This window comes from Lepidothrix coronata, unplaced genomic scaffold, assembly GCF_001604755.1.
Source record: "Lepidothrix coronata isolate B3197 unplaced genomic scaffold, Lepidothrix_coronata-1.0 Scaffold0, whole genome shotgun sequence".
Taxonomy (NCBI): domain Eukaryota; kingdom Metazoa; phylum Chordata; class Aves; order Passeriformes; family Pipridae; genus Lepidothrix; species Lepidothrix coronata.
Window position 1 is genome coordinate 11,881,212 of NW_016690180.1, and position 27,919 is coordinate 11,909,130.

Sequence of the window (27,919 nt, forward strand, 5' to 3'; positions counted from 1 at the left end):
GATTTGTCAGCAAGACATACAGGGATTCTAAATAGTCTAAACACTAATAAAGTTTGGATTAAAAACTTTTTGATTTAGATTAATATTTAAAGTTTATATTATATTATTAAAGGAGAGGAGAAAGAAGAAAAGTGATGCATTGAATAAAGAAGAATAACAGTTACTAAAAAACATGCACAAGTGGATTTGAAGAAAGAGCCACATCTGTTGCACGCTGCTGAAGCAGTAGAGAAATCACACAAATGTGTTAGCCTGTGTAATCACAAATTGATATTTTTATGTGTAATTTCTTAGCAGTCAGCTTGCTCTCAGAATTGTGTGATTCAGTGACTCTTGCCAGGTACTTTGAGCCTTTAACAGAAGCCAAAGTTTAGTGTTTAGAGAAATTCTATGTGTGTTGCATGGTGGATTGCAATATAGAAGCAATGACAGAAGACTGTAAATTAGAATATTATCTCAGGAGAAACACGGTACTAAAAGCCCAAACTTGCTCTTGCTCTGACTTTTAGAAATTAGGTCATTCCTACTTAGCATTATGGAAAGAAATGAGTTTTTAGAGATTGAAATATATGACTGAGGAATGGCACAAACATACCTGCTTTACATCTGTATCTTCAATACAAGAACTTAGTATGATGAATTAAATGTCAAAGCAAAGCATTTTAAAATTTATATGAAGAAATACTCCTTTTTCCAAATTTGATGGTAACCTAAAACACTCCATTACAATGACAATTAAAAGTGAGGTAACAAATCTCATAAATTTTGGAAACAGATTACATATTCATATGTGTCTGCTATGACATCCACAAGGATAAAAAACATTACTGGAGAATATAAACGCAGAATGAATTACTAACAATCTGAAAGTAAGAAGTTACCTCTGTGTAGTATAATGATCTATTATGCTTTCATCTGAAAAATCTGATAGCTATTAATACTGGATATAAAGTAATTCACATTTCATAGAATGATCCATATGATTTTGGTGTAATGAATAATTCCAAATGTTTGAAGTACATAGAAATATGATTCTGTGTTGACTGTTGCATGTGCAAACAACTAAAGTCCTTAGAATTCTATGCAGACCAGTCTAAAATTCTTTGTACTCATATTTTCAATATCTTACTTTTCCATAGAAGAAATTTTCACTTTTAGCAAGCAAGAGCATTGTTATTATACTTTGCTTTAGTAAAGAGATTGCAAAGTAACAAATAAATAGTCTTATCCCTGACTGATATGCCTGTCGTTTTTTCATCCAGAGGTATCATGGAAATATTCACACCTTTTGAAAAAAACAAGAGAAATCAGACTGTTATTCTGTCAAGTGAACACATTATTTTGCCACTTAAAACGAAGTTCTTCTGAAAGATCACTTCTGCCACTCTTCCGCAAATAGCGAGACAGGAGCTTCTGTTTATCAGCTGACCTTGGAAGGGTCTTTTTCCAGCAGCAAAGCAGCTCATAGATCTGGTGTGTTAAATTATCAGGGCACTTCAGCCTAACAAGCTGAAGTATGCTCCGTCGAACAGGTAAACATAAAGCAAACAAGGATGTATTATCTTCTGCAAGCTCTTCTGCAAGCCAAAACAGCAAGTTGTCCCACAGGTCCTCTAAAGAGCAAAAATTAGTTAAGTGAGAGCATTTTTCTTCTGCTATGTATATTTTCCTTTCTTTTAAAAAGCTTTCTAAAGCTGGAGGCTCAGAGGATAAACTCTCTAAATAAATATGGTTTGTTTTTTACTTTAATGAAAACAGTTTCTTATTTCCAATGTAATTTTTGGTAACTGCACTGCAATATGAAGTGAGTTTAGTCAAGAGCAGATTCAGCAATGATCTGCAAGTTTTGGAACGGCATGGGAAAGTTAGCAATAAAATACAAGGTTTTTGATATTTCCTGTAACTGATACATCAGTCATATTGGAGCTTTCTAATACAATCTGAATCTCCTTATACAGAAAATTATATGCTGTTCAAGCATCCCACCACTACATTATCTTACAAGATCTTTTGTATTTCAAGATAAACAGATTTTTTTTCCTTTTACTATCTTTTAACACATTAAATATTCCGGAATACGACATTTTTAAATGTCAGTTACAGCCAAAACAAATTTTTGCATTTAAAAAAAATAAATAGCAAGTATAATTATTATTTATATTGATGTAAATATATTATGGATGCTTTCTTACCTGATGAATCAGAAGAAATTGTTTTTGTGCTTCGTGGGTGGTTGATCAATTTTTCATGCTATTAAAGAAAATGTGTCAAGGAAAGAGAAATGACTAAATGAGTAAGGAATGAGGCATAGGGTATAGGAGTAGATTGCAGTAAATCAACATTTAAGATTGGTTCTTAATAGAAGATTTTTGTCACTATTGAAAACCAGTTAACACCGTCAGCAGGCATAAATCAGTATACAGCTATTTAAAATAATGAAACTAATAAAGTTCCCATCCAACAAATGGATGCTTATTATCTCTTATTAAAAAGTTCATAATTTATACAATTTTCCAAAAGTTTGATCAATAGCATTATGCCATGACTGGTGTATAGAAATGAGGTGTATAGAAAGTCTGTATGGCACCTTCATACATGCAAGAGATTCTAATTCTGAATACTGCATTAACTTTGCCTACCTTTCAAGGAGAATAACCATTTTTAAGTATGCAATAGCTGTTGTTAGGTCTAATAATCATGCTGTGTTTGCAGGTATAGTTATTCATCTTACATAGTTCATCTTACTAGTTCAATGCATCACAAAAAATAATCAAAATTCAAAAGACAAGTTTCATTAGAAAGTACAAAGTTCTTCTTCTTTTTTCCTCTAATCAGTGGGGAGAAAGAAAAAAATACTTCGTCCTTTTTTTCCTGTGACTGAGAAAGAGGAAAGTCTTTTGGGCTTTAGTGTTTCCTACTACATATAGAACAAGAAATTACTTATATAAGCAATTAGCACAAAAAGAGATTAGTCTGTATAAAGTGAAATTCAGATTTTTTTTTTTTTTTTTTAAAGCTGTAATGATCCTCTTTTAGTGCCCATGTTACTTTTGTCACAGACATTCAGTTGTATTATGCAGCTGTTCATGCACAGCTTTCCCTGTGAGACTTGCCCAGGGTTTATTTGCTGATCCTCTGGTTTTCATTTGTGAATGAAGAGCATGAAACTCTGACTGGGAAAATTATTCTCCTTTTCCTTCTGGGCATATTGAGCCAGAGTCTTATGGAGCTTATCTTAATCACTTTTATAATACAGATTTTTATATTGTTCAATATTTGGAGTGTCTCATATGTACTGAGCTGCACATCCAAAAGGTCAATATAATCACAAGTGTTACCTATTCACCTGTGAATTAATCAACTTTTCATCAGGCGTGTACTCAGTCGTCTTGGGAGGCAATTTCAGTGTGCACAGGATGCCCACATTATGTACTGCATGGCAGTGCAAAACCATCCTGTGCTGTAGTTCTCTTGAGATCTTGGGGGTAGGACTAGATTATCTTTAAATGTCCCTTCCAACCCAAACTATTCTATGTTTCTATGTTCTCAATCTGCCTCTTCTTGCATGCTTCTACAGAAATTCTGTCATTGGTCGTGTCCTGGTTGTGAAGATAGAATAACATGGCTAAAACCCCCTCAGAATAAAGAGAATATAAAGCTCTTCCAGAAGGGGGCATTGTTTTTCTTTCAAGACTCAGCTTTCTCTGGCTTCGTTTAATTATGCTTTTATATTTAAACTTATTTTCATTCATTAATGAGAATTTAGCATCTCAAAGATCTGTGGGATTTTCAAGTTATTGTAGATGAACTCAATTACCCATGCATTAACTTTAATCTGAACCACTTTATGCTACTTAATGTTAAAATAGGAGTAAAAAGTATAAGAATTGAAAATTAGTATTGTCTAGAAATAGTGTAATAATATGCAGTGCACTAGATCTAAAACATTAAACTGCCTTTAAAGATTAAGTATCTGTGGTGAAGCGCTAAATTCGCTCATGGTTCAGCTGCACCGGCATGTGGTCCCGCTGTTCTGGTCGACAGCTTAAGTAAACTACTCCTAGCAGTCAAAGTAATTTTCTAGTCTGGAAGGCCCTTCAATTAGCTAAGAAACTGCCTTTCTGAGGCAGAGGATCACATGCTATTCTGCTGTTAGACAGTCATTAGACATAAAACTCCAGCAGAATAGTAATTTCATAATGCCTGTATGTATTACAGCAATCTACTTTTGCAAAGCATTTTGATTTCAGCCAGTAACATCGACGTGTTCTGTCAAATGGACCTCTCAGACATGACCAGACTCCTGTAGCATATCAAACAGGACAGACAGAAAAGGAGAAATTAATATTTTAAACTCTTCAGCTCCATTTCACATAAATACAAAATTTTGAAATAAATAGATAAGCACACATATACTTGATATCAGAACCTAGTACATATATTTGACTTGTGTTGAAAATAACTGGTAAGATCAACAAGTGTTTCTGTTGTTAAGAAAATGAAAGAACTATAAATAGGAATCATTAGTGAAGACCACATTACTTCTGTACAAATGTAGCATGTTGAAACCAAAAACTGATGTGAATGATTGCATAAACTAAAAAAAGACACTTCTTTGATCACTGCCAGAAAGGACAGCTGCTTGAGTCTAGGTCTACACACACAAATGTGGTGAGGTAGTTCTAGATATTTTGGCAGCATATATTAATAGTATCAGCAAGTGTCTAACTATGGGCAGTGCCAGTTTTGGTTCCTATTGTATGAACATTAACACACGAGCTGTACTTTAATGAAATGGTAAATAGCAGTTGCATTTGAGAGATGGCTGGGGTAGTTTGTATATTTAGTGCATTAAATTTCTTCCTAACTGTTTTTTCATGTACAGTTTTTACCATTTCCTTTTACTCATCTTATTCATTAGAAAGACTACCTAAATGTGAAGAAATATCTGATTCAAATATGCTGATTGGATAACATGTAGTAAAAACAGAATTAAAGTCCTTATGTCAATATTTACAGTCAGTGTTTTTATCACTGTTAATAATTTTAAAGCACATCATAAGATATGGTAAGTAATTAGTATTTCTTTTTCATGGCTCTGGCATTTAATTGGATTCTTATGTTTAATATATGATTCTGTCTCTCTTCCAGTCGTTTCCTTTCCTGGTTGAAACATGTATTTAACTGCTGCAAATATCCTGTGAAAATGAGTTCACCATTTGATTATTTCTGAATCTAAAAAGTATGTTCTTTCCTATTGCTGGTTACACCTGTGTCTTACAAATATAATTGTTCTTATCTCCTGCTAAAAAGGATATATTCATCCTTTTTCAGTTGCTCCATAATATTCATATTCATATTTCAACTTTTATTGAAGCTTCCTGAAGAGTTGTGATCAATGTATTGTCTGTCTACCTAGAACCAGTCCATGTTTCTGATCACCTACTTTCTTTCCTCTTGTTCCAAATCTTTCTGCGTTCCATGACCAGAATTGCACGGTGCAGTCATGATGTGAATGCGTCATGATGCCACACAGATACATGGCAAAATCTTGTTTTCAGTTTTGTTGCCTAATAATTCGGAACATTCTGCTTGCCTTTTTATTTGCTACTGAATGCTCTGGAAATTCTCAGAAATTTTCAGAAAAAAAATTAGGAGATTTTTTTTTTGTGTGGTAATAGGTAATTTAGTAATCTCAGTATAAAGTTAGATATCTACTTCTACTGCAAAACAATTATTGACATCTAATTATCTAATTTATTTTCAAGTGGCTCAGTATCACTTTATTGTGTGACTCTTCACAGACAATTTTAGTACTCTGAACATTTTGTACATCTTCAGACTTTTCACTTAATTATTCAAAAGTTTCTGATGAATATCTTAGTATTGATCTGTATGGGACTTTACTAGTAATCATCTTTCCTTAAAAAAACCGACGACTTTTTTGAGTCTTTTTTTTTTTTTCTATCTTTTGGCTGGGAAATATTTTTTATCCTTAAAATTTATGTGAGTTTGGTCAGTATGGAATTCAAGATTTACTTGGCTGGAAGAACGTATGAGGAGCAAAAGAGTGAACAACATTGTAACTTTGCTAGTGAATGTTGTACGCCACTAGATAGTGGTGGGGATGGAGTTCCCATTTGCCCTGTATGTTAATATATCAATAGTAAGGTATGTTGTATTTAATTTACTAATTATTCACTAAAGTCAAATAATCAGCTTCACTGAGGTTTTTTAATTCTTAAAGAAAGATATAACTGAAGTAACTAAATTATTAAAGAATATTTCTTCACTATTAAAAAAACCTCACTTTAGGCATTACCAGTTTTAAATTACTGCACTGGATGGATGGAAAATAGAATAAAAAGTAGGAAGGTTCACCGACTATAACAAAATATAATATTTTATGTACAAAGATGACTTGCAATATGAGGGAAAATGTTTTTGATGCTGTTCTTTATTCTACATATGAGTATTTCATTCTGTGTAAGACAGAAAACAAAAAAGTTATCAGTGTGCAAACACTTTTAAGCATTTTGATTACATTCTGGATATAATATTTACACTTAGTGAAGATTCTTGAGTCTGAAATGTGCTTCATAAAATACATTTACAAGAAGAAAAAGAAAAGTTATTTGCAAGATGCTTTAGCACTGATTTTCTGAAGTAATATAATAATCCTGAACCTCTAAGCAGACTTTCTGGCATCAAACTTACATCCTCTGTGCTCCAAGTGATTCAGACGAAAGTAGAGACACTTCTCAAAAATAAGATACAAAAATAATTTTGCCAAAGGCTATCACCATTCCTGAGGTTTTTCTTTATTTCTAATTTTCCAGCAATGATCATTTTATACAGCTCCTCCCCTTATTTCCATTTAAATGAGTAGGTTGCCTGGGTGCTACGGTGTACCCACATATTTAAATATTCTCACACACTTATACAGGCTGACCAGACTTCAAGATCTCAGCCACACTGGGAAAGAGGAAGCACAGCCTTAAATTTAGTAGGGAAAAGGTCTAGTCGGAAATATTTGTTTTGAAAAGTCCAAATACAACAACAGCCCAAATACAAACACTAATATGTGTTACAGTAGACTGTATATGCCAACTCAAATCTAAGACACTTGATATTTATCTTTGTGGTTTAATACAAATGCAATTCAATCTTTAAATCTTATTATGCATAAGATTAAATAAAGTGGAAAAACAGGATGGAGGCTAGTCAGGCAGATGGAAGAAAACTAACTGATGTCTAGAGTATGCTACAGTTATTTTTTTTAATTATGATTTTTTTAATCATCCCACTAGACTTCAAGAGTTTGTATTTCCCTCTCTGTAAACACTGCTAGCCCTGCAGAAAAACAAAGTGCTTGAAAGGAAAACATACATTTTATATGGAGTTTGTCACTAAGAGAGATCTCCTCTTATAATCTTCTGCAGTTAACTCTTCAAATTTTACTTGGAAGAACGATGATGAGAGAGAAAAGAGGTATGCTTATGAAATAGAAGATGTATTAATAGGTGATAGCTTAAGGAAGAGTGAAGTCAATTAAATTGAAAAAGAGAGCGAATGCTACTCCTTGTCACCAGAGATTCAGACCAAGTGTTATTGTACATATTCTGATATTAAAATGTATGCAAATTTTATAGCAGTCTGGCGGCATCATTTTGTACAATATACGGTGCTGGTGCCTAGGTTCTTTGAAAGGATTACAATGGGATTTCATTGCAGGAATATTAAAGATTAATTTATGTAGCAATAGCGTTCACCAGAGATGAAGATAATTGCCTGCATGGCTGTATTGCCAAGGCTAATCAGGCATAATAGGATAATCAGGTGATAGGTGGGAGATAGGTTACATGAACCATTTAATGATCTTACAATTTGCAAGTCTGTGCTCCCAAGATGATGAAACAAAAATTATGTAACTGAAACTTAAGTAATAATTTCTGAGTGCCATACTAACTGGGGAGAGAGTAGATGGGTGAAAAACTTCTGCTACATATTTTTCCATGCTTATACCTGGGTAAGGGTCCCTCCCTAGTGCTAAGAGAAATTCTGAGAATGCTTGTACATTGAATATGGATCAGAACGGCTCCCTCAGTGACTCCTGTGTGTATCTGTAAATCAAAAATCATACCAAGATCCTTTTGCCTAATAAATATATGATAAGAGAAAAAGAGAAAGATCTCTAATATTATCAAGTGAGAAACCCACCTTTGGTAATGTTAGTGGTAATTTACACAGTGGAGACTGGTGTTGATATTCACAAAATGGTAAGGATTGTTCCCATTTCTTGGTTATCATCTCTCTGGTAATTTTATAAAACACCGCAGTTCCTTTGTAATGAGGTGAACTGTGGTTACCAAATTCATCCACTTCTTTAATTTGGAGCTCCAGCCTGGCTTTTCTTTGTGAATGAAAAATCAGTCTGTAGACTTTTCCAAAATCTTTTCCATTCTCTGCAGTACATATGAAAAAAAAAATTAAATATTTTTGCACTGTATTCAGATGTGCAGCATCTAAAATAATCCATTAGGGTGAGTCGAATAAAGGTAATCACATTCTTTGGTTGTTCTTTATCATTATTATTATTTTATTGAACATCTGAGGTTCAAACATTCCTGCCAGCCTGCTTCAGTAGTAGAAATATCTTCATAGTTACTTCTCTTAGCCCCTGAATAAGGAAGGGGCATAAGGAATAAGTGGTGAAGTCTGTGCTACAAGTTGATAAGCAAAAGAAGATAAGTACAGAACACAGAGAAGAATAAAAGTAAAACAACATTGTGAATGGAATTGGTATAGGTATAGGCTTTCTGATTATTATTAATATTATTCTCTGTCTATCTCTAACAATGAAATGAATGGAGCCAGAGATTTAGGTGCATTTTTAGGATTTGTAATTCCATTTTAATTGATACATTTATATACACTATCCTTTGCATATATGACCAGGCATTCCTTGGGGTCTGGAGACTTCTCTTTTTGAAGAATAGTCCTTTCTTTAGGATAAATGGAGTTTTCAATGGGAGAGTTCATGGAGAAAATGTCCATAGGGCCAAATACATATGTTCATTCTAAAACTGACAGAAGCGTATATATGCAATTTTGGGTGAAAACTTTTCTGAGGCTTCTTTTCTCTTTTTCCTCTAAGCAAATCCCTGAATGGTAGCAGCCACTGCATGGAATTTTCTAGGCTGTTAACGGAAATGACATAACTCTCTCTCATCACCTCAATTCATAGTGCAACTCACAACAGGCAACATTTTGCCCTGGATTTCTTGCTCCCTTTAAGTGAATGTTACACAGATAAATTAGCAGACTTTTCCTTTTGTTTGGAATCTGTTTAATTTCTATGTTCTTTATATTAAAAAGCTATTGACAGAAAGCTGCCCTTTTGAAATAAAACATAAAATGACATCTCTTTCTGAGGGGCCAGCTTTCACAGAATGACAGATGTTTACGAGATCTCTAAAGATCATCTTATTCAACTCTTCTGCTCAAAGCAGGGTCACCAAGAGCAAATTGTTCAGGATCTTGTTCAGCTAGCACATTTTTTTTCAGTTGGAGCAGTTTTCCATTAAGTTCCGTGTTCCTATCACTGATGAGAAATAAAACACTGAAATAACTAAATGTGCTGCGACTAATCACAGTCTATCAGTGTTCCCATACAGCACTTTTTAACAGCTGAGGTAATTGGTAATGTTCATCCAGATGCATGAATTGATTATCTTACCTGAAGCAAAAATATTTCCTATAAATCTAAAATGAATCTGCTCTCCCTCTCTTAATGGGAACTGTTGTGTAGGTTCTGGGGGACCAAAGTAGCCCTCCTCATGGAGATTTTGAAGTTCATAGGTCAATTCCTTGGATGCAGACAGCAAAACTACTATTTTATATGGGTTTTCTCTTTTCTGATACAATATCACATTAGCCATCGTGCTACAAAGAGCTTCTTCCAAAGCCTGAGCGAAGAGGAGTAGATACAGGTTTTCCAAAATGAATGAAAGGCGGATGACCACAAAGCTGTATTAAGAAAAAATAAATAAACAAAGGGAAGAAAATTAAATTAAATAGCTCTATCTTAAATCATTTTATCAACTGCTAATCATTTATTTTGCAAAATAATTTGGGGCAGTCTCCAATGAGCCTTTTTTACCTCCTTTTCATACTTGTTTCCAACACATGAGAAGGTGGAAACTTGCCTGCTTCTGTAGAGCATGTTGACTATGTATCTATGATTTCAAATGTATATGAATTTTAGATGAAAGCGAGTATTTCCTAACAAGAATTCAAAAAAAATTATGATTTTTGTAGTTGGAGGGCTAAGTCACATTTTCCAATTAAGACTGATACCTTCATTTCCTGTTTCAGGTTTTGTATATACTACACTGTGTACATTTTATAAATGAAAAAGTGTTTAAATTTATATTTTTTTTAATAATGAGTAACAAATCTAAATTATTTTATGCTTTCAAGTGGAAGAAAGAGATACTGACAAGTTAATAGTTAATAGTGGATGATTTCTTGGCTCTAATAATTTCCATTGATTTGTATACATGGAAGTAAATATTTCAGTAAATAACATTGTATTAAATTATTCATACATTACCTTTCTAAATGCTCATTTAGTTCAAATGATACAAGCCCATTCCGTACATTCTGGATAACGACATCATCAAACACCTTCCACCCTTCTTCTTTGTTTCTGTGACCCAATAATTTCAAAGTATCACTGAAATTCTCCCCATCTTTTCTCACAGAAGTGCTCAAAGTCCTGGAAAGCCAAGGAATTATAGGAAAAAACAAAATGAAAAATAGATCCTGTAGAAAGAGTAAGGTTGTGTTTGTAGCTGTTCTCCGTTCTGCTTTCTTTGATGACTATGTCTGGTTTATCCGCCTTGCTTAAAATCTGTATCTGGAACTGTACTGCAGAGTATGTAAGTAATATAATTGTTAAGAGATTTTTTTTTTCAATTCTGAAGAAATAAGGAATAAAAAAGTAAAAATAAAGCTTTTTGTCTAAATCAATCGAGTTTAATCTATCAGTTAATATAATGCACAATACTTATTATGGATTGGTTTTGAGTCATTCATTGAGATCTAGATTCTGTAGATACACATATCTGAAAAAAAAACCCCCACCAAAATCCCACCTTTGCTTCCAGAGGCCAATATTACTCAACCACAAAGGAATTTAGAAAAGAAGACATGGGTGCTATCCATTATTGCTCTCAACAGAGAAAATAAAAGTAGGTTCTCTTCAAATCAGCTGATTACTTTGATATCACACTCAGAACCAAGACAGTGTGACATGACAGGTTCTGGCTAATTTCTTTCAATGAATGAAATGAGGGTGTTTGGTGGGGGGTTTTTGCTTGTTTTTTTTTACAGAAACTCATAACTCTCCTTTACTACACACCTCTCCTCATGAGTTTTTTGATGTGAATAACCCATTCACATCAAATACATGCCCTATGTACAATCTAAAAAAGAAAATTCTCCGAACAGGAGAGCCTAAGTGTATCTCAAGTATTCAGCCTCAGCCAATGTGTAAATGTAGGAAAGCGTTGGCAAAATTTTCTATGGAAATTCATACAGAAATAAGCATTCAAGCCACGGTCTTTTCACACGTGCTTTGAGAATCTAAAGGGCCATTTAGACTGGTATTAAGAAGAAACAGATGCCATGAGGGTACTGTCACACAATGAAATACTTCTGGTTCAGGAAGTGGAATTTGAATTCCCTATCAACTGACATGGTCACCCTTCTCACATCTGAAGTTTGTGATAAAAATGGATGTCTACTCTAAGAGACCAGTGTGAATGTAGAGCTTTTTAAAACATAATCTGAGGAGTTTTTCAGAAATGGAAAGCTAGAACGTTGTCTGCCTTCTCCATTTGTACCTTGCTTACTTTCAAGACTATCGTAATCTTGGAATAGAGGTGGATTTTTAAAAAGAAATGTTTAGCCCAGTAGGAAAAAGCTAACTCTTTAATGACATAAAGCAAAAGTAGTTCAAAGATGACTGTTGTTCCAAGATAGTCCCTACCAGGACAGTTAGGCTTTCTGAACCTGGAGTTGCATACGGCAGCACAACTGGAAGGACAATGATCAAATGGTAAATTCGGATTAATTTTTTCCCTGCATGAGATGGTAAACACACCATTTATTTACAGATTGACAAAATAGATGAGGTCAGCTTTTGCCTTTTTTTCCACCAAAAATTTTTGTCCATATCCTCGTGTGCATGATGAATAGATTTTATTGAACTGCCAATAAAGAACTGAGATATAGAGATTATCTTTTTTTTTTTAGGAGTCTTCATGTTTTAATCCATTTTTAAAACATGCCAAAAGCTCTAAATTTTAGAAATGTTGTAGTGAGTGATTTGAAAAAATCTAGATCTTTATCCAGTGCAGTAGTTACCATGAAGTTGACCTAATACAAACCACTGTGCCATACATTTTGATTCAGGTAACCATTGGAACGTGTAGAAGTAGAGATCAGAAAATTCAAAGGTCAGATTCAAATGACCAAATTTGAATGTGGTAAATTAATGACCGCAGCAGCTTTAAGATATGTTTATTCTCCATGTTCAGCGTTTGACTTTGTTGAAAATGCTTGAATATTTCTTACTGAAAAAACTCACACATTTTTAATTCTGACTCCTGCTAGAAATGCAGTGGTCAGAATGTTTAAAGAGTATACATCAAATCCTATATGAATTTCTATGGTGAAACTATAGCATAAGAATTGTGATAATTTGCTCTAGTGTTACTCACAATGTCTCTAAGTATAGCAATCTGTATTAAGGAACAAATGCATTTTTAATACGAGCAATTATTAATCAGAAACTGCTAAAATTAATTAATTTTGATGTTTTAAAAATGCTGAATTTGTAGTGAGGTTGTTCTTACCAAGGATGGTATGCTGCAGCAACCCTCTTTACTGTAGCACTAATGGCTCTTTCATGTTCTGTCTCACATCCTTGCCTTTTTTTTTCTGGGTTTGGAGGACAGGGTAGAGTAATAGTGACTGAACTGTTAAAAGGTTGGGCTGAAGGATGCTGGACATGAACTAGTGCACTAGTAGATATCACTGAGTGGTACATATCATGTCTTGCTTTCAATGCTGAAACCAATGATGGTTCAATTGGCTGAATCTAAATAGAGAAAGCAATTATATAATTAACTTGTAAATAAAAATCTCTTCTCTTACATGCCTGGCTTTTTTACAAATTAGTTTATCTTTTGAAATTGGAACAGACTATCACAGAAGCTTCAGACTCCTTTCCATGACCCAGCAACAACCTTACCAAAGTATCAGCACTTTATACAAAGCATATCAAAATGCTTGAAAGTCATCAAAAACTGGAACCTTTACTGACTCAAATATTTTGATGGTTTTGTTCCTGCTTTGGTTCAATATTTGAAACTCATGAGCTTCCTCAGATTTTGGAAATTTTCTGAGATTTTTCTAATCTCTATTTTTTTGCAATTTTAGTTCCTCTCTACCTCCAAATTAATGTTTTAATGTGGGAAGGGAAAAACACGTTATAACTGATGCAAAATTTGAGATTATTCTCATCCTAAGAGTAAAACATAGTAAAACCTTCTGTTGCACTTCCTGGCACAAAGGAGGGAGGTTGGGTGAGAAAACTTGTTCAATTAACTTGAACAATGGGATAAACTGTTGAAGTTTTGAGTTGCTACTTACATATTTATTGAAAACTACTGTATTTTCTGAAATACATGAAACAAAGGTAGATAGATATTTTTAGCTAGAGATATCCTTGACTACTGATGTTATTATGTGGTTTTTACAAAACTGACAGGAAATCTGCTTATACAGGATGTAGAGTTGTAAACACTCTTTGTAGACTTCTGATATTGGAACAGATTGCACTTTAACATTGGTAGACTTGCTACAGAACCGATCAGATAACACACTTATGGAACAAGTATTGCATATTTCAAGCTTACCTTTAACTCTATGGGTGCTGGAGAACTGAATGCTTCTGGATTGTAACAGAAAGAGATTCTAGAATCCATGCTCAGCTTTTGTGAGAGTCCTACCTTTGGAACAGTAAATATTTCTTTCTTTAAGCATGACAATACAGATAAAACACCCAGATGATAAATTTTCACTTCTGCAAAGCTTTCCTGAATAAAGAGAATGTGGGGTTAGATCACATTGGAGAGAAATGAAGCTGTGTTCCATAGTGGAAAAGAATATTGAGAAGGCAACATTCTTTCCAGAGCAATGTGTAAAATGAAAATAAATTGCATATTGTTGCCGCCCGCATGCCCAGTTTTCTGGTGATCTCTAGTCATCATGTGATGTCATTAATACTCCAGTGTATGACCGGGGCGAAATGAAATAAGCTTCTAAGGTGGGTGATGACTCTGGTCCAATGCAACACTTCTGCATTTTAAAAAAAGAAAGAACCATCCTGTGTTTTTATGATATGGAGTTTGAACTTATACACATGGAACTGTGTTAGTTTACTGTGGTCAAAATTCATAATAATTCCCTTTTAAGTTTTACTTTTATCAAATAATGCAACTCATTACACTTATTTACAACATCATGTACTATTACTAAATCATTAATATTGTGGGATCCAGCACTTGCCTTAACATTACAATTGAAGAAAAGGACCTTGTTAAATACTAGGTTTAAATAACAGAATAGTTCATGAGAAAGTAGGAAGAAAAGTTCTATTTTACCCTGAGTAGTAGACAATATGATTTAATAATGACAACTTTACTTATATAACTCCAGAGAGACTTGACTGAGAACCTCAAATGATGTTTTTATGGTGCTTTGATGAGAGGTTACCAACCTCATGGTTTCCTCGGTATCCTTCCAAAGAAATAGGAGTTAAGTAGGTTGATTGAAAGTTCACATCAGTCACCTTCACCATAATCTCCCGATAATTTCCTCTGAAGCGTGAAGTGAAAGGGATTGCAATGTTGATGGGGAAAAGAATTTTTTCATAATCATAACAGTCGATGCTTATGACGTTGCTGACCAGCTCCTCAGAATCATCCACCACCAACGAACTAGTGTCATTCAGTATCTTACACTTCAGATTCTCCAGAACAGATGCAGGAGCTTTAATAAAACAAGCTATTTCATGTGTATTCTTACTACTCTCCTCGACTAGAAATCTGGCGAAAAAAGATATAAAATATTATTCTTTGTATTTTGGGTGGGGTAGTGTCTTGCATTTTTAATTAAATACTTCGGTGTAATGATGTGCTACATTGAAGCTTAAGTAGATCGTTCAGAAGAATATGTTTATGAATAGATAGGAAAATCATGAAAATTTTCATCTTTTGCCTGTTTTAGAACAGCTTATAAATTACTATGAAATTGACAAATTCGGGTCATTTTCTACTGATTTCCAGTAATTTGGGAGTTATTGACTTTATTGGCCGTGACTCAGTCCCTCTCTGGTATAAAAGAAATTATACAAATGGAAACCTTACTTTAGACCAAAGGGAAAGGTCTTCATTATGCATGCTTAAATTGTAAACTGCATGACCAGCAGCTGTTCAGTACATGTATATTGAGCTTCTGCACCCACATATGTTTATATGTTAATAAGCAATAATTATGTACGTCTTTTCCTAAAAAAAGAAGAACATGTGCTTACTCTTTGTTCATCCAGTGCCTAGATTTTTGTACTTCTGAATCACTCACAGAAGGATTCCCAGCAGTAAGATCATATATTTGTGCTGAAGATGTGAAGGTACTTAGGTAATTTCGACAAATCTCCTTATTTGTTTTCATTTTACCGTCTTCCATTTTCTCTGTCAGTCTGTGCTCTTCCCTTTCTAGCCCTTTCGAAGATTCTCCAGCTACTTCCTTTTTTTCCTGTTCAAAAAGACTTGTGATGGTTCTGTCACAAATGTCTTTCAATGTCCCAGACAAAATCCCTTCCCCATTGTTCATAAGAGCATCTTGAAAAGCCGGTTCTAGAGGCTTTTCAGTAACAGAGCTACCTCTGTGAAGTTTATCCTTTCCATTGCACCCTTTTTTCTCTGTAACAGAGTTCATGTGATCACCATCTTCCTTTTTCATTCGAGGTTCTCTGCTAGCATCCTCCTCTTGGTCAGACGTGTTTTCAGTTAATGATGCAGCATCTTTTTCAACAGTTTTAGTTTCACTTATCTGAGTTTGATTAACATTCTGTCTTTCTGTGTTGTTCAGGGAAGGAGTTTTTTGGAATTGCTGACTGGGACTGGAAGATGCTTGTACAGAGTCTGGTGCTTCTCCTTCTGAACAACGCACATCTGTTTCTCTAGAAGCATTTTGGCCAGTTTGGTTCTGAGAATCATCATCTTGTCTACAGCTACCAGCATAAAGTTTATTTTCTGCCTCTTGAAGGTGTGAGACTGTATTTATCAAATAATCCTTCACTTTCTGCAGACAATCTATAATTCCATTGTGCTCTGAGGAAAAAATAAGTAACCAATTAAATTATGCTATGAAAGCTAGAAAAAATGTGAGAACTCATATACATACCTAATGAATTTAACATAATTCCATAGTGCCATTCAATACATGAAGAACACTGTATTTCCTGGCATCCATTTAATGTTTTTAATTAATTTCTGAAGAACTGAATACACACAAATACATTTTTGTACTTTTCCAAGAACAACTGTGTATTTGTCAAAGTGTTACTGTAGCAACTCTAATGAACACCTTTCTAATGGTCAGACACTAGCTAAATTCTTAATGACAATCAATCAGAACCAAAACATGGAATTTTTAAATAATATTCAAATCAGCTTGGGAAAGGCTTTAAAATTAGATCTTAATTATATATATTTCCAGAATTTGAATCCTGCAAGGTTTCAATACACGAGTCTCTAACAAAGCCTAATTTTAAACATGCTTAGCAGCTTCGAATTTTTGCTATGAAGAATAGATAACACAAACCCACCAGCCCATACATAATACTGGAGTTCAGCAGCATTCAGGAATGGTAGAGGTTGCCCTTGCATGTAACTAAGACCACTTGGTGAGGAAGAATGCACAAAAAACGCACAATCATTATGTGCCATTCGTGTAAGATTATTTATTTTACAAACCTTCATTTTTCTTATCTTATACCTTTTCTTAGAAATCACTCCAGATATTCTCTCCAAGGATTTCATATGTATTACTTAGAGCTCTTCCCTCACCTTATGCTGTCAGCCTCTATAACTGGAACTAGGCATACTTCAAACCCCTTGGAAAAATTTCTTGCTTATTTCTGTTTGCTGCATGAGATCCTGGAAAGCCCTGTTTTGCAGGTTAAATGCAGTGAAAGTCAATACAAATAAGAAAATACTACAAAATGAAACACAGTGTGGCGTGTTCTTCACTTACAATGGACAGAGACACACAAAAGAAGGAAAACAGAAAGGGCTGATACAAGTCTTACAGGAAGTCATCAACTTACATTCACTTTTTTCAACAACATCAATACTTCAAGGTTTTTAACTTGGAAAATAATTTTAGAACAAATGTCATCATACACCAACGAGTGAAGTTACGTGATAGGCCTCTCACTTTCATCTCTGTTTGCATTTCATTAGTTTAAACCTACGAAGTGTACAGTTCAGAATAGGTTTTTTCTCATTTAACTCAGTTTAAAAATTATTCCTTTCCAATACTTCCTCAGTTCTCAAAGGACTTGTTATTGGATTTTTACTATATTGAGGAAAAAAAAAAAGAAAAAAAAGGAAGCAAGTATACTTTTAAAAAATATTTTTTGCACTGGTAATTTAAAGAAAACTATTATTCAGATGTTTTTCCAGAGGCACTTTTACAATAATGAAGAAATTCTAAATAGTTTAACAGGACTGAGAAATAAAACAAAAGGATTGGAAATAACACAGCTTTGTTTGCAAAAGAGGTTGTAAAAGACCCTTCCCAGTTTCCCTATAAGGCAAAGTTCAAGCTTAGGCAAAACTGCCAAAATTGACATTTCTTCCCAGAATTTTGCGTTCCCTAAACCAAGCAAACAAACAAAAAACCCCACCATCAAACAAATTATATAGCTCTTTAAACTTCCCTAAAATCAAATTTGAAGATAACAGAGTAATTCAAAACAATGGCATTTTCCTGTGCTGTGAATGGGACTTTTTGAATACTGCCAAGCAAAGATATGGCCTTGTAACTGTACACTATCCAACTGTGTCACACGGAGAGACACTTTTTGCATTCTGTTACAAGGCTAACCTCGAAATAAGTCTTCTTTTGTGTTGTCCCCCTCCCCCATCACTTTTCTAACACTTTGCTTTCTGTGCTTTTTCTGATGTTTGATAACACAGCTTTAGAATACAGATGCAGTTTATAGGCAACTGTATCCAGACCTTTTTGATGACTGTTTTAAAGGGTATTTGTCAGATGAGGAATAGCAGCTCTTTGGAAGGAGAAGGATTCTTGGAAACCTGATAAAAAAAATTTAAAAAATCACATAAACCATGAGGTCAGCAGGACAAAGTTAGCTTGCCTGGAGCCTAGAAGGAGACTTTTTAAACAAAAATGTTTTAATTTATAAACCTATAGACTGAGGACTCATAAACACAAGCATAGGTAAAGATTTCTGTCTAGAATCTCTTTCTCTGTCTTTGCATCATAGAATCATCATAGAATCACAGAATGGTTTGAGTTGGAACAAGATGATCTTTAATGTTCTTTCCAACCTTCCTTCCTGTTACGGGCAGGGAAAACTTGTAATAGACCAGGTTGCTCAAAGCCTCACCCAGCCTGGCCTTTACCATCTTCAGGAACGGAGCATCCACAGCTTCTCTGAGCAACCTCTTCCTGTGTCTCACTACCCTCTGAGTAAAGAATTTTTTCCTAACATCTAATCTAAATCTCTCCTCTTTTAGTTTAAAACCATTCCCTCTTGCCTTATCACTATCCATCCATGTAAAAAAAAATTAGTCTCCTTCTTTTTTATAAGCCACTTTTAAGAACTGGAAGGTTGCAACACAGTCTCCTCCAAGCCTTCCCTTCTCCAGCCTGAACAACCCCAACTCTTTCAGCCAGTCTTCATAGGAGAGGTGCTCCATCCATCTGATCATCTTCATGGCCCTCCTCTGGAACAGCTCCAGCAGGTCTGTCATTCTTGTGTTGAGGATTCCAGACCTTTACTCAGTACTCCAGATAAGGTCTCACAAGGGTGGAGTAGGGGGGCAAATCACCTCCCTTGACCTGTTGGACACTCCTCTTTTGAGGTTTAATGCTGTTAGACCATTATCAAAAGTTTTCACTTCGGCTTTGATAAATGTTTGCTAATATGTTGATGTTCGCCTATTGTAGAACTGAACTGAGCCTGGTAGCAAAGCCCCTGTGAAAAGATATTCAAGAAAGGGCAAGAACACCAGAGAAAACTGAGGAGTGAGGAAAAAGTGTGAGAACTAGCCCTGCAAACAACAAGGTCAGAGGAGAAGGAACAGGAGGTGCTGCAGGCACAGCACAGAGATTCCCTTGCAGCCCGTGGGAGACCAGACTGGAGAAGGTTTACAGAATCACAGAATATTCTGAGTTAGAAGGGACCCACAGAGATCATTGAGTCCATCTCTTAAGTGAATGGCCCATACAGGAGACTGAACCCATGACAGTGTTATTAGCACCAAGTTTTTACCAACTATCCACTCTGCAGTCTGGGGATGACTCTCTGTCAGGGCAAGTAGATATTCCCTGAAGGAATTGCAGCCTCTGTAGAGCCCACCTTTTCCTGACAGAAACTGCAGACTACGGGAAGGACCCATAGTGGAGCATGAAAAAGAGTCAGAAAGAAGAAATGGCAGAGGGGAACTGCTGTAGACTGACTTTTGCCCCCTGCACTCCTCAGGAAGGGGAGGAAGTAAAGGAGTTGGAAATAAAGGAGTGAAGGTGAACCTGGAACAAAGAAGGGATGGGGGAAAGGTGGTGTTCAGATTTTTTGCCTTTGCTTCTCACTATCCAATTCAATTGACAATACAATACATTGATTTTTTCCCAAAGTTGAGTCCCTTTTGCCCACAATGATAAGTTTTAAGTGATTTCCCTGCCTTTATATCAACCCAGGAGTTTTTCCATCTTATTTTCTTCCCTTTTCTTGTTGAGTAGGGGATAGTAAGTTGCTGGTTGGGCATCTGGTGTCTGGGCAAGATAAACCCACCAAAGTATAGTATACATAAAACTTTGAAAAATTCTGTTTAGTTTTTTTTTATTTTTATATGTTTTTGATCACATAACGAGAATTATGAATCTCATATTGAATCTCATGTAATAGACTCAAAAACAGTGTGATGCAATTGTGGAAATATGAATTAATTTGGTGTAATGAATGACCAAGTACTGAAATACTAAAAAATGAAAAGTAAGGTCCCCTGGCACCATCACACAGCAGAACTTAGCACCCAACATGCCCAGTCCCTACTGTTTACAGCTAAATACTTCCATACTTGCCTGGACTTCCAGTCAATTCCTTGTGTTTGTTGTGGAGGGCACTCAGCAAGTGACAGGTGTCTTGAATACTTTCCATAATGTTCTCCAGCTGCTGCCTGAGAGATCCGCTCAGCTCTTCTGTTAAAGAAATCAGTCTAAGCACATAGTCCTCTATACCTTCTTTATCCAGATCACTTTTCAGAAGCATATCTCTTGTCAGCAAGTTCAGGTGCCAGATTTTTTCCAGGACTTGGCCTGATTTGCCTGCAGGTATAATCTTACTTTCGGCTAAATCCATTTTATGCTCAGAATACACTACTACAATTTTTTTCTGCTCTCATAGGTTGTTGTGCTTGGTTCAGGCTACTACACTGTTTAGAGTTTCTAGCCTAAAGAGGATTTCTAAAAGTACTAGCTCAGAAACTCTGAGTTGATGTTGACTACTAAAAAGTTACTAGGTGACAGAAAGGAGTGGCTGCCCTGTAACTATGGGCAAGGTTTGCCAGGAGACATCAATTTACACCATGTACCTTTAAGAGAGGTTATGCAATTCAGTTATGTAGCAGTGACTTAAAATTTCAGGATATCTGAGCAATTTCTTACTTCAGTAGCTACAAATATTCAGTACCTATGAAATCAAGATAATTGTGATTTCATTATTACACAGTCACCAACAATGAGGAAGTGTTTTCACTGCAATCTGACACTAAATGCCATAGATCATTTGACATAATTTTCTGACAACTGTGTCTTGTTAGTTGTTTACAGACAACAAATAGGTGGGGCAGGCCCAAGGTGCCATGAGGGTTATATATTTGAATTATACGTAGCTTTCAGCAACACAAGAATCTACAAATCTAATTTTGTGATTAGCAAATATATTTATTAACCATAGATGCTTAAAGAAACTTCCAGTGAGTTCTGAGGTGTGCTTATGTAACAGCGAAGAAACATAAAAAGAAAAAGAGTATCAGCTAGAAGTTCAAATAACTAGTGACTGACCCTTTTTTGACGCTTATGAAGTTGAAAAGCAAGGTTAGGAGAAAAACTTTAGTTCACTAAACTTAGCTGCAGTATCAAGAACTTACTATACGGAGTTCATGAGGAAAAAGCAATAAATTATGAGTAAGAGTACGTCAAATACCCCACTCCCATGAATACCCCCATGAAAGCAGGCAGCATTGCTTTTGGAGGGGCTCACATCCATGAGCTCCTGGAGGCAACCTGGGAAGGAGCAGGGCCAGTACCTGACAGGGCTCCCATGCTGGTCACTGTCTTGAGTAAGTGAAATTGGAGCACTGGTACCTCAAGGACAACATTTGCAATGATTTCCATTTCACACAGCAAATTTGGGAGAAGATGTCTCACTGGGACAGCAATGAAAGCAAGTGGAGGAACAGCACTGGCATTCTCTTACTGATGCTAATTCACATTGTGTTGTGTGATGGTCATCTGCAACCCTCATTAGCAGAGTTCAGTACTTGGCTCAATCTGAAGTATCACATCAAAGTATTTTGTAATTTAAGATATGTACTGCAGAAATCATTGGCACGGTGTCTTTCATACTAAACATTCCTTTTTATGGAATAAATAATGTAAATTTAAATGGCAATTAAAATAGGATTGTGATATAAAAGCACACTGAAAATTGCATCTAAGCATTACAAGAACTAACAAGGTAGTGTCAGCAGAGTGCTTTGAAGATGTAAAGCATTGTATAAATGTTAAAATAACAATGAAAGATGTAAAGTGTCTTTAATCAAAAGGATGAGCAGGAACCAGCAATAATTATTACATTCAAAAGGAAAGTTACTTTTGACTTATTATAGTTTGCTTGATCGCACTGAAAGTACTGCACAGCTAACAAAAAAAGGTATGTGAATCATTAACTTACTTACCATTTCTGATGGTTCAGTATCTAAACTTTTCCCAGATTATTCCTAGTAAAAAGGGAAGTCCGAAATGAATGTATACTGACATGTTTATGGAGTGAAAAATGTCATCTTTTCACCCAAAAGTTTTGTGATGTGTAAGTGAAAAAAAAAAAGGAGGAAAAATATGTATTAATGTGTATTTACTGTATAGCATTGCATTGACTGACCTCTCAGTGTGGAATTATAATGTTTCCCTAACCATAATATAGTTGTACTCATCAGCTCTAGATCTTTTCCAATATATGTATTTCCTTAGACTACTTCCAACTAAATCAATTAGCAATGTGCAGATGTGAGTTATGAAAAAAGACATTAGATTCAATAAAGGTAAAAGAAGATCTGATTTTTAAAAAGCAATTTTTGTGAGTAAAATAGATATTAATAAATGAACCAGTTAACAGAATATCCTACTCATTGAATGCTGTAGAGCTAAAAAGAAGCTACTATAACACTCTGTTATAATCACAGAGTTATAAGATATGACAACAACTATCTATATTTATGTTCTTTGTCATAAGCAAACTGTTTTGGTTTGGTTTTTTTGTCAAAAAATTATGTATCTAACTCCTGCTTAAGTCAATACCTGTTATTTCTATAAATTGCCTATGCATATTCAAACAAAGATATTACCTTTTTTAGAAAATACATTTGTCTAAAACATATTCAGTAGAAGAGAAATGACTCAGAATTTTTAATAGGTAGTTGAAAAAATGTCAAGCCTTAGAGTTAAAAAAAATATTGTTCTTCTCTGTAAACATGAGCAAACCAAGCAAAAATAATAAAGCTTTTGTAAAAGTGTGAAGTATTACATGGTATGCATGGTATAAGGGTCTGCAGTTATAGAGTGGTCTCTGTAAGGTTTTATTATAGAGGCAATTGGTGACATGAACTCTCCCTGAAATACTTACTACACGAGTGCTGCTATTGGGAGACATTTCATTTTTAAACACATGATCTATATCAGATCTCATGACATGAAATGAATGAGGCAGTAATGGCCACTTAAATTACGGTTGACTCTTCCAACTGTTTTCCTCTTCAGCAGTCATAAAGAGAATATATATTTAGGCTGTCTGATGATCAGCTTTTGAAGGTCTTTAAATTCAATGATTCATAGAGCAAATACATTATTTCAGTTAAAAAAATAGGTCCCTGTGTCAGACTATGAAAATCTGTTATTTCTAATATTTTATTATCAATTCACTGTTTCTCCTTACTCAAATAATGGTGATAAATTATGTAAGTGGAATTTCTTAATCTTTGATGATATTCAATGATTAGTCTTATAATCTAAGGCTTGTGTTTATGTACCATACTGACGGGTATTAGGCAAGGTTACTATAAAGTCTTTGGGAACAATGAGGTGTTTTTTACTTGACAAACTCATGACCAAAGAGATCCAGTTGCAGTAGTAGCTTTCAGGGCTCTGCAGACACCCAGGGGCTTCATGGTCCAGATCAGCCTCACCTGGTAAGTGCAGATGATTAGCTAGGCCATGTTTTGAAGCTTTCTGAACAATGCAGATTGTAAAGGAAAATGTTGCTGAAATGAGTAAAATATAACCAGAAGACATGAAGGGTAAAGAAAGTAGGCAACATGAGTAATTCAGAAGTATTACAGTCTATATCCTCTGAAAATAAGACTGTCTCTATTAATACGTAGTACAGAGTATACTGAAGAAAATAGCATAATAATGTCACATACGGGAAGGAGGAAGTCCTTTCAATGAAATATGATAAAGAATTTAGTGCAAAGGTTATTTAAATAGGATAGAATTTATATCATACAGTTAATGCTGGAGTTGTGCAGTCACTTTAAGCTTGTACTTTTGTGAAGTTAATTCAATCTGGATTAGTTATCTGAGGTGGTTTACTGTGGAGTACACCAGCTACAAAGAGAGGTTGAGACTTCATGAGTAAGAAGACTTTATAAATACAGTATTACTTCATTCTCCAGAAAAAACAAGATTAACACTGAAACTACAGTTTGCTCTTTCAGCTTTTACTATATAAAATCTCTGCAGATATTATATAAAATCCGGCCACTGTGGATACCCAGCCTCACTGAAAATCCCTGGCTAAAATACATCCTTTAACTGAGAAAGAGACTGAGAAAGGCCTATAGTGGTAGGACAAAGACACAAGTTGTTGTGTTTTCCATTACATATGGACACCAGCTAATTAGTATTACAATAACAGATTCACAAGAAAAGAGAAAGGGGTGTCCTGCAACCCGATTGACAAAACAGGGTCCTATGCCCAGGTAGGTAATATATTGCACAGGGAAGAAAATTAATATAATTGAGACAATATGTAAGAAATAAAAGTGCAAGAACAGTTGTGATAAATATGGAATTGTTACTAGACTGGTTTTTTTTTCAAGTCTTGTTATTTATTTATTTATTTTGTGTGAAAGAACTAATAAAAGAGCTTGGTACTCATCCTCAGAGTTTAGTTCTCAATTAAATTTTGACTTTCTGAAGAGTGATTCTACTCCTCAGCAAAGTTATGTTAGGAAAAAAAACAAATTGGAAAATTGGTTCTGTGCTTGATTTTGTTTTAAAACTATTCTTATTCCTGAGTTACTTTCACATTTAACTATATTCTCTTTCACATTTAACAATATTCTCTAAGTATTTGAAGAGTCCGTTAAAAAAAATAGCTTTTTCATCCATATTCAATAGAAGCCTTGGATGTAGGAGGAACAAAATATCAAATTTAGAAAAAATAGGGATTAAATTATACATTTAAATTAAGTTACCATTTAGCAGATATGCATGTTGTTTTCAGAATACCTTAGCACTGTTGCATAGCTGATAACAAAGGAAGTGGACTTTGTTCTCCTAGAAAAGGAGATTAGGGTGTGTGATGCAAACCCAGAAAGTTCTGTCTACATACTCTGTGTATAATGCAAAGTTCAGTATGTGACAGTGAAGGCATTTTGGTGCATTTACGGATCTATTCATATTTAAAAATATGTGTAATGGTTTTTCTTCCAGTCTCTGGTATTCTAAAGCCCAAATAAAAAACCAACAATAATATGAGAAAAGCTGAGTGCCATAGACATGCTGTGCCACAGAATTTATATTATATGTTCATGTCAATGGTTTATTTAGAACTCTACACAGTGATCAGTGTTGGATTTTTTGAAGAAAGTCATAATCACCTTGAAATACATAACTATGAAATAACATGGTTAGAAAAAGTATTTCTCTCTGGGTGCAGTCACAGTACTTGACTTTAGGCTGTCTCAGCTATGAATCAAATGTTCATGAGCCTCATGTTAGGAAAGGCAAAGCTCTAGACTTTAGGAGGCAAGCAAGTCTGAGCCTATGCTAAATCTCTGTGTGGGGTCACCTTTATACCTGTATTCACTTCAATGCCATAATATAATAACAATGGCCAGTCTTCGCGAGCGAAGATTTGGGAAAAGTCATTAACCCTTTGAGCCTGCGCAGTGGATTTTTTAGGTGAGACACAACGTGCGCTGAACTGAGCCCACCCTTTAATCCTGAGGTTCATCTGCCAGGGCGGAGCAAGCTTGGACAGTGGCAGTGAGAGAGTGACCTTCTCTTAGATGGATTGCCTTACCGGGCTAACGAGCTCCATCTGCCCAGGGGGCTGGGAATCGAACCCGGGTTGCAGTGATGAAAGTGCTGCACCCTAACCACTAGACCACCAGGGGCTCCCAATGCAACATGGTGGTATTTGCCTAAATTTGCTATTAGATTTAACCTACCTTCTGTGGAGGTTTTGGGCAACTATTGTTGAGAAAACAAGCTATAATCAGCTGTTCTGGGGTAGAGCTAACACACAGAACATGGGTTCAGGGTGCTAACTGTGGTTTTCACATTTCTGAGCCTGCTCTACGTCAAACTGCATAGCCACAGCTTTTGGTTATCTTCGTAATCTGTGAAAAAGGAAAAAAAAAGAAAAGAAAAAGACAGGTTATATTATTTATGTGTTCTCTTTTAGTTTAATTGATAACTTTTTCTAAGCAGTTTGAATATACCAATCAAAGAGACTGCAGACTGGGGCTTTGAATTTTTATCTTTGGTGGGCAGTGTCCTCCTATTTGGAATGGCAAGAGGCACTTCAAGCCCATCTAATCTGTCCTTTTCTACTTGAGCACAGACCCACAAAATATAGCAAAAATAAAGAGGAAGATAAAAATATCAATATATACTCTCAAATCCATACACTTTATTGTCCGATTTACATTCTTCTAGAGGAAAAAATCTTGAAAATCTACTTGAAAATCTACTCTGCCTAAAATCCAGCTTGAACTGTAAAATGCATAAGTGGTAACCTAATTATAACCTTTAGAAAAAACTATTTCTTGAAAGCAAAATGTCTTTTTGATGTGATCAGCAATAATATTTTGTAGTTATTAAATATTATTGATGTTGTTTTGATGTTGTGTTTAATTATACAAGAAAACCTGTAGTCTTTTCTATCTAATATTGAAGTGACATTTAATTGGAACTTTAATTAAACTTGAGAAAGAGAAAGGCTGTAGAAACATGACATGAAAGTGTTTTCAGTTGATGGTATTTCTTTTCCTAATGACAAAGTCCCAGTCCATTTATACTGCTGTCCTCAATACTGGAGTTAAATCTTTATTGCTCTTAAGAGATACCCTTATTACAAAGCAATGTTTGAAGGAAGTATGACATTTTCTGTATAGAAGAAGATGAAAAAGATAGCAAGAAATATAACTTTCAGATATAGAATGTTGTGCTATCATCAGTTTCAGCAGTTTGTAACACAAGCTGAGCATTTCAATAAGATTTCTTAAATGGTAATCTAATTCAAAATTGCAGGCAGAATATGTCATCCTTTGTTTATCTAAAATAATTAAGGTTAATGGAACTCCCCAGGTGGCTTGTCTACTTTTAACATTTACCATTTTGCATTTGAGGCTGTTGCTCAATTTGTTATTTGGAAAAGAGGCAGAAAACTCTGGATCCCTTTCCCCACCCACAGCGTGGGGGAGCCCAGTTCTAGTTCCATCTCCATCTGATGAACCATTCCGACGTCTTGAGGGACAGGGAAAGGGAACTCCATCGACAGGGTTTTTCAGGCCCCGAGCCTGGAGGGGAGAGGTGCCCTCCCCTCCCCCCACGCACGTGGCCCCATGGCCAGCACAGAGACAGCACACCAGCGTGGAGAGGAGGCAAGAGAGAGTTTATTGTTGGGGGTGTTACATTTATAGGGTTTAGGGGGATTCACAGAGTAACCAATTAGAAGTCTCAAGGGGCTTACAGGAACACCCAATCACAGGATGGGGTTAACAAGGTCCAATGGGAAACACCTCAGGACACCTTTCCTAGGACATTCCTGCATGGGAGATAACCTGTCCTGGGGGTGCTGGGAAGAAGAAACACGTGTTTGCAAAGAGACCACAAAAGGCCATTTTAAGACATGTTTAAACAAGTTTCTCATCAGATTTAGTGCTACAGAAAACTAAGGAAACTATTTGTGAAATGGTATGTATGTAGTAAAAATTCAAAGATTTGATACCTCTCATCTTCTAGC

At 35.2% G+C, this 27,919-nt stretch overlaps 1 protein-coding gene across 1 annotated transcript; it reads right to left on the bottom strand.

Annotated features, from left to right (window-relative positions):
* Window positions 1–1,323: 1,323 nt before the first annotated feature.
* On the bottom strand, window positions 1,324–20,746 carry DTHD1 (death domain containing 1). The gene is made up of 10 exons (XM_017825894.1): window positions 20,470–20,746; window positions 15,668–16,466; window positions 14,852–15,179; window positions 13,989–14,168; window positions 12,924–13,168; window positions 10,616–10,780; window positions 9,740–10,029; window positions 8,221–8,465; window positions 2,193–2,250; window positions 1,324–1,613 (listed from the first exon to the last, which is right to left on the bottom strand). Exons 1-10 carry the CDS (start codon window positions 20,744–20,746, stop codon window positions 1,324–1,326), a joined length of 2,877 nt encoding a protein of 958 aa, XP_017681383.1.
* Between the last annotated feature and the right edge of the window lie 7,173 nt (window positions 20,747–27,919).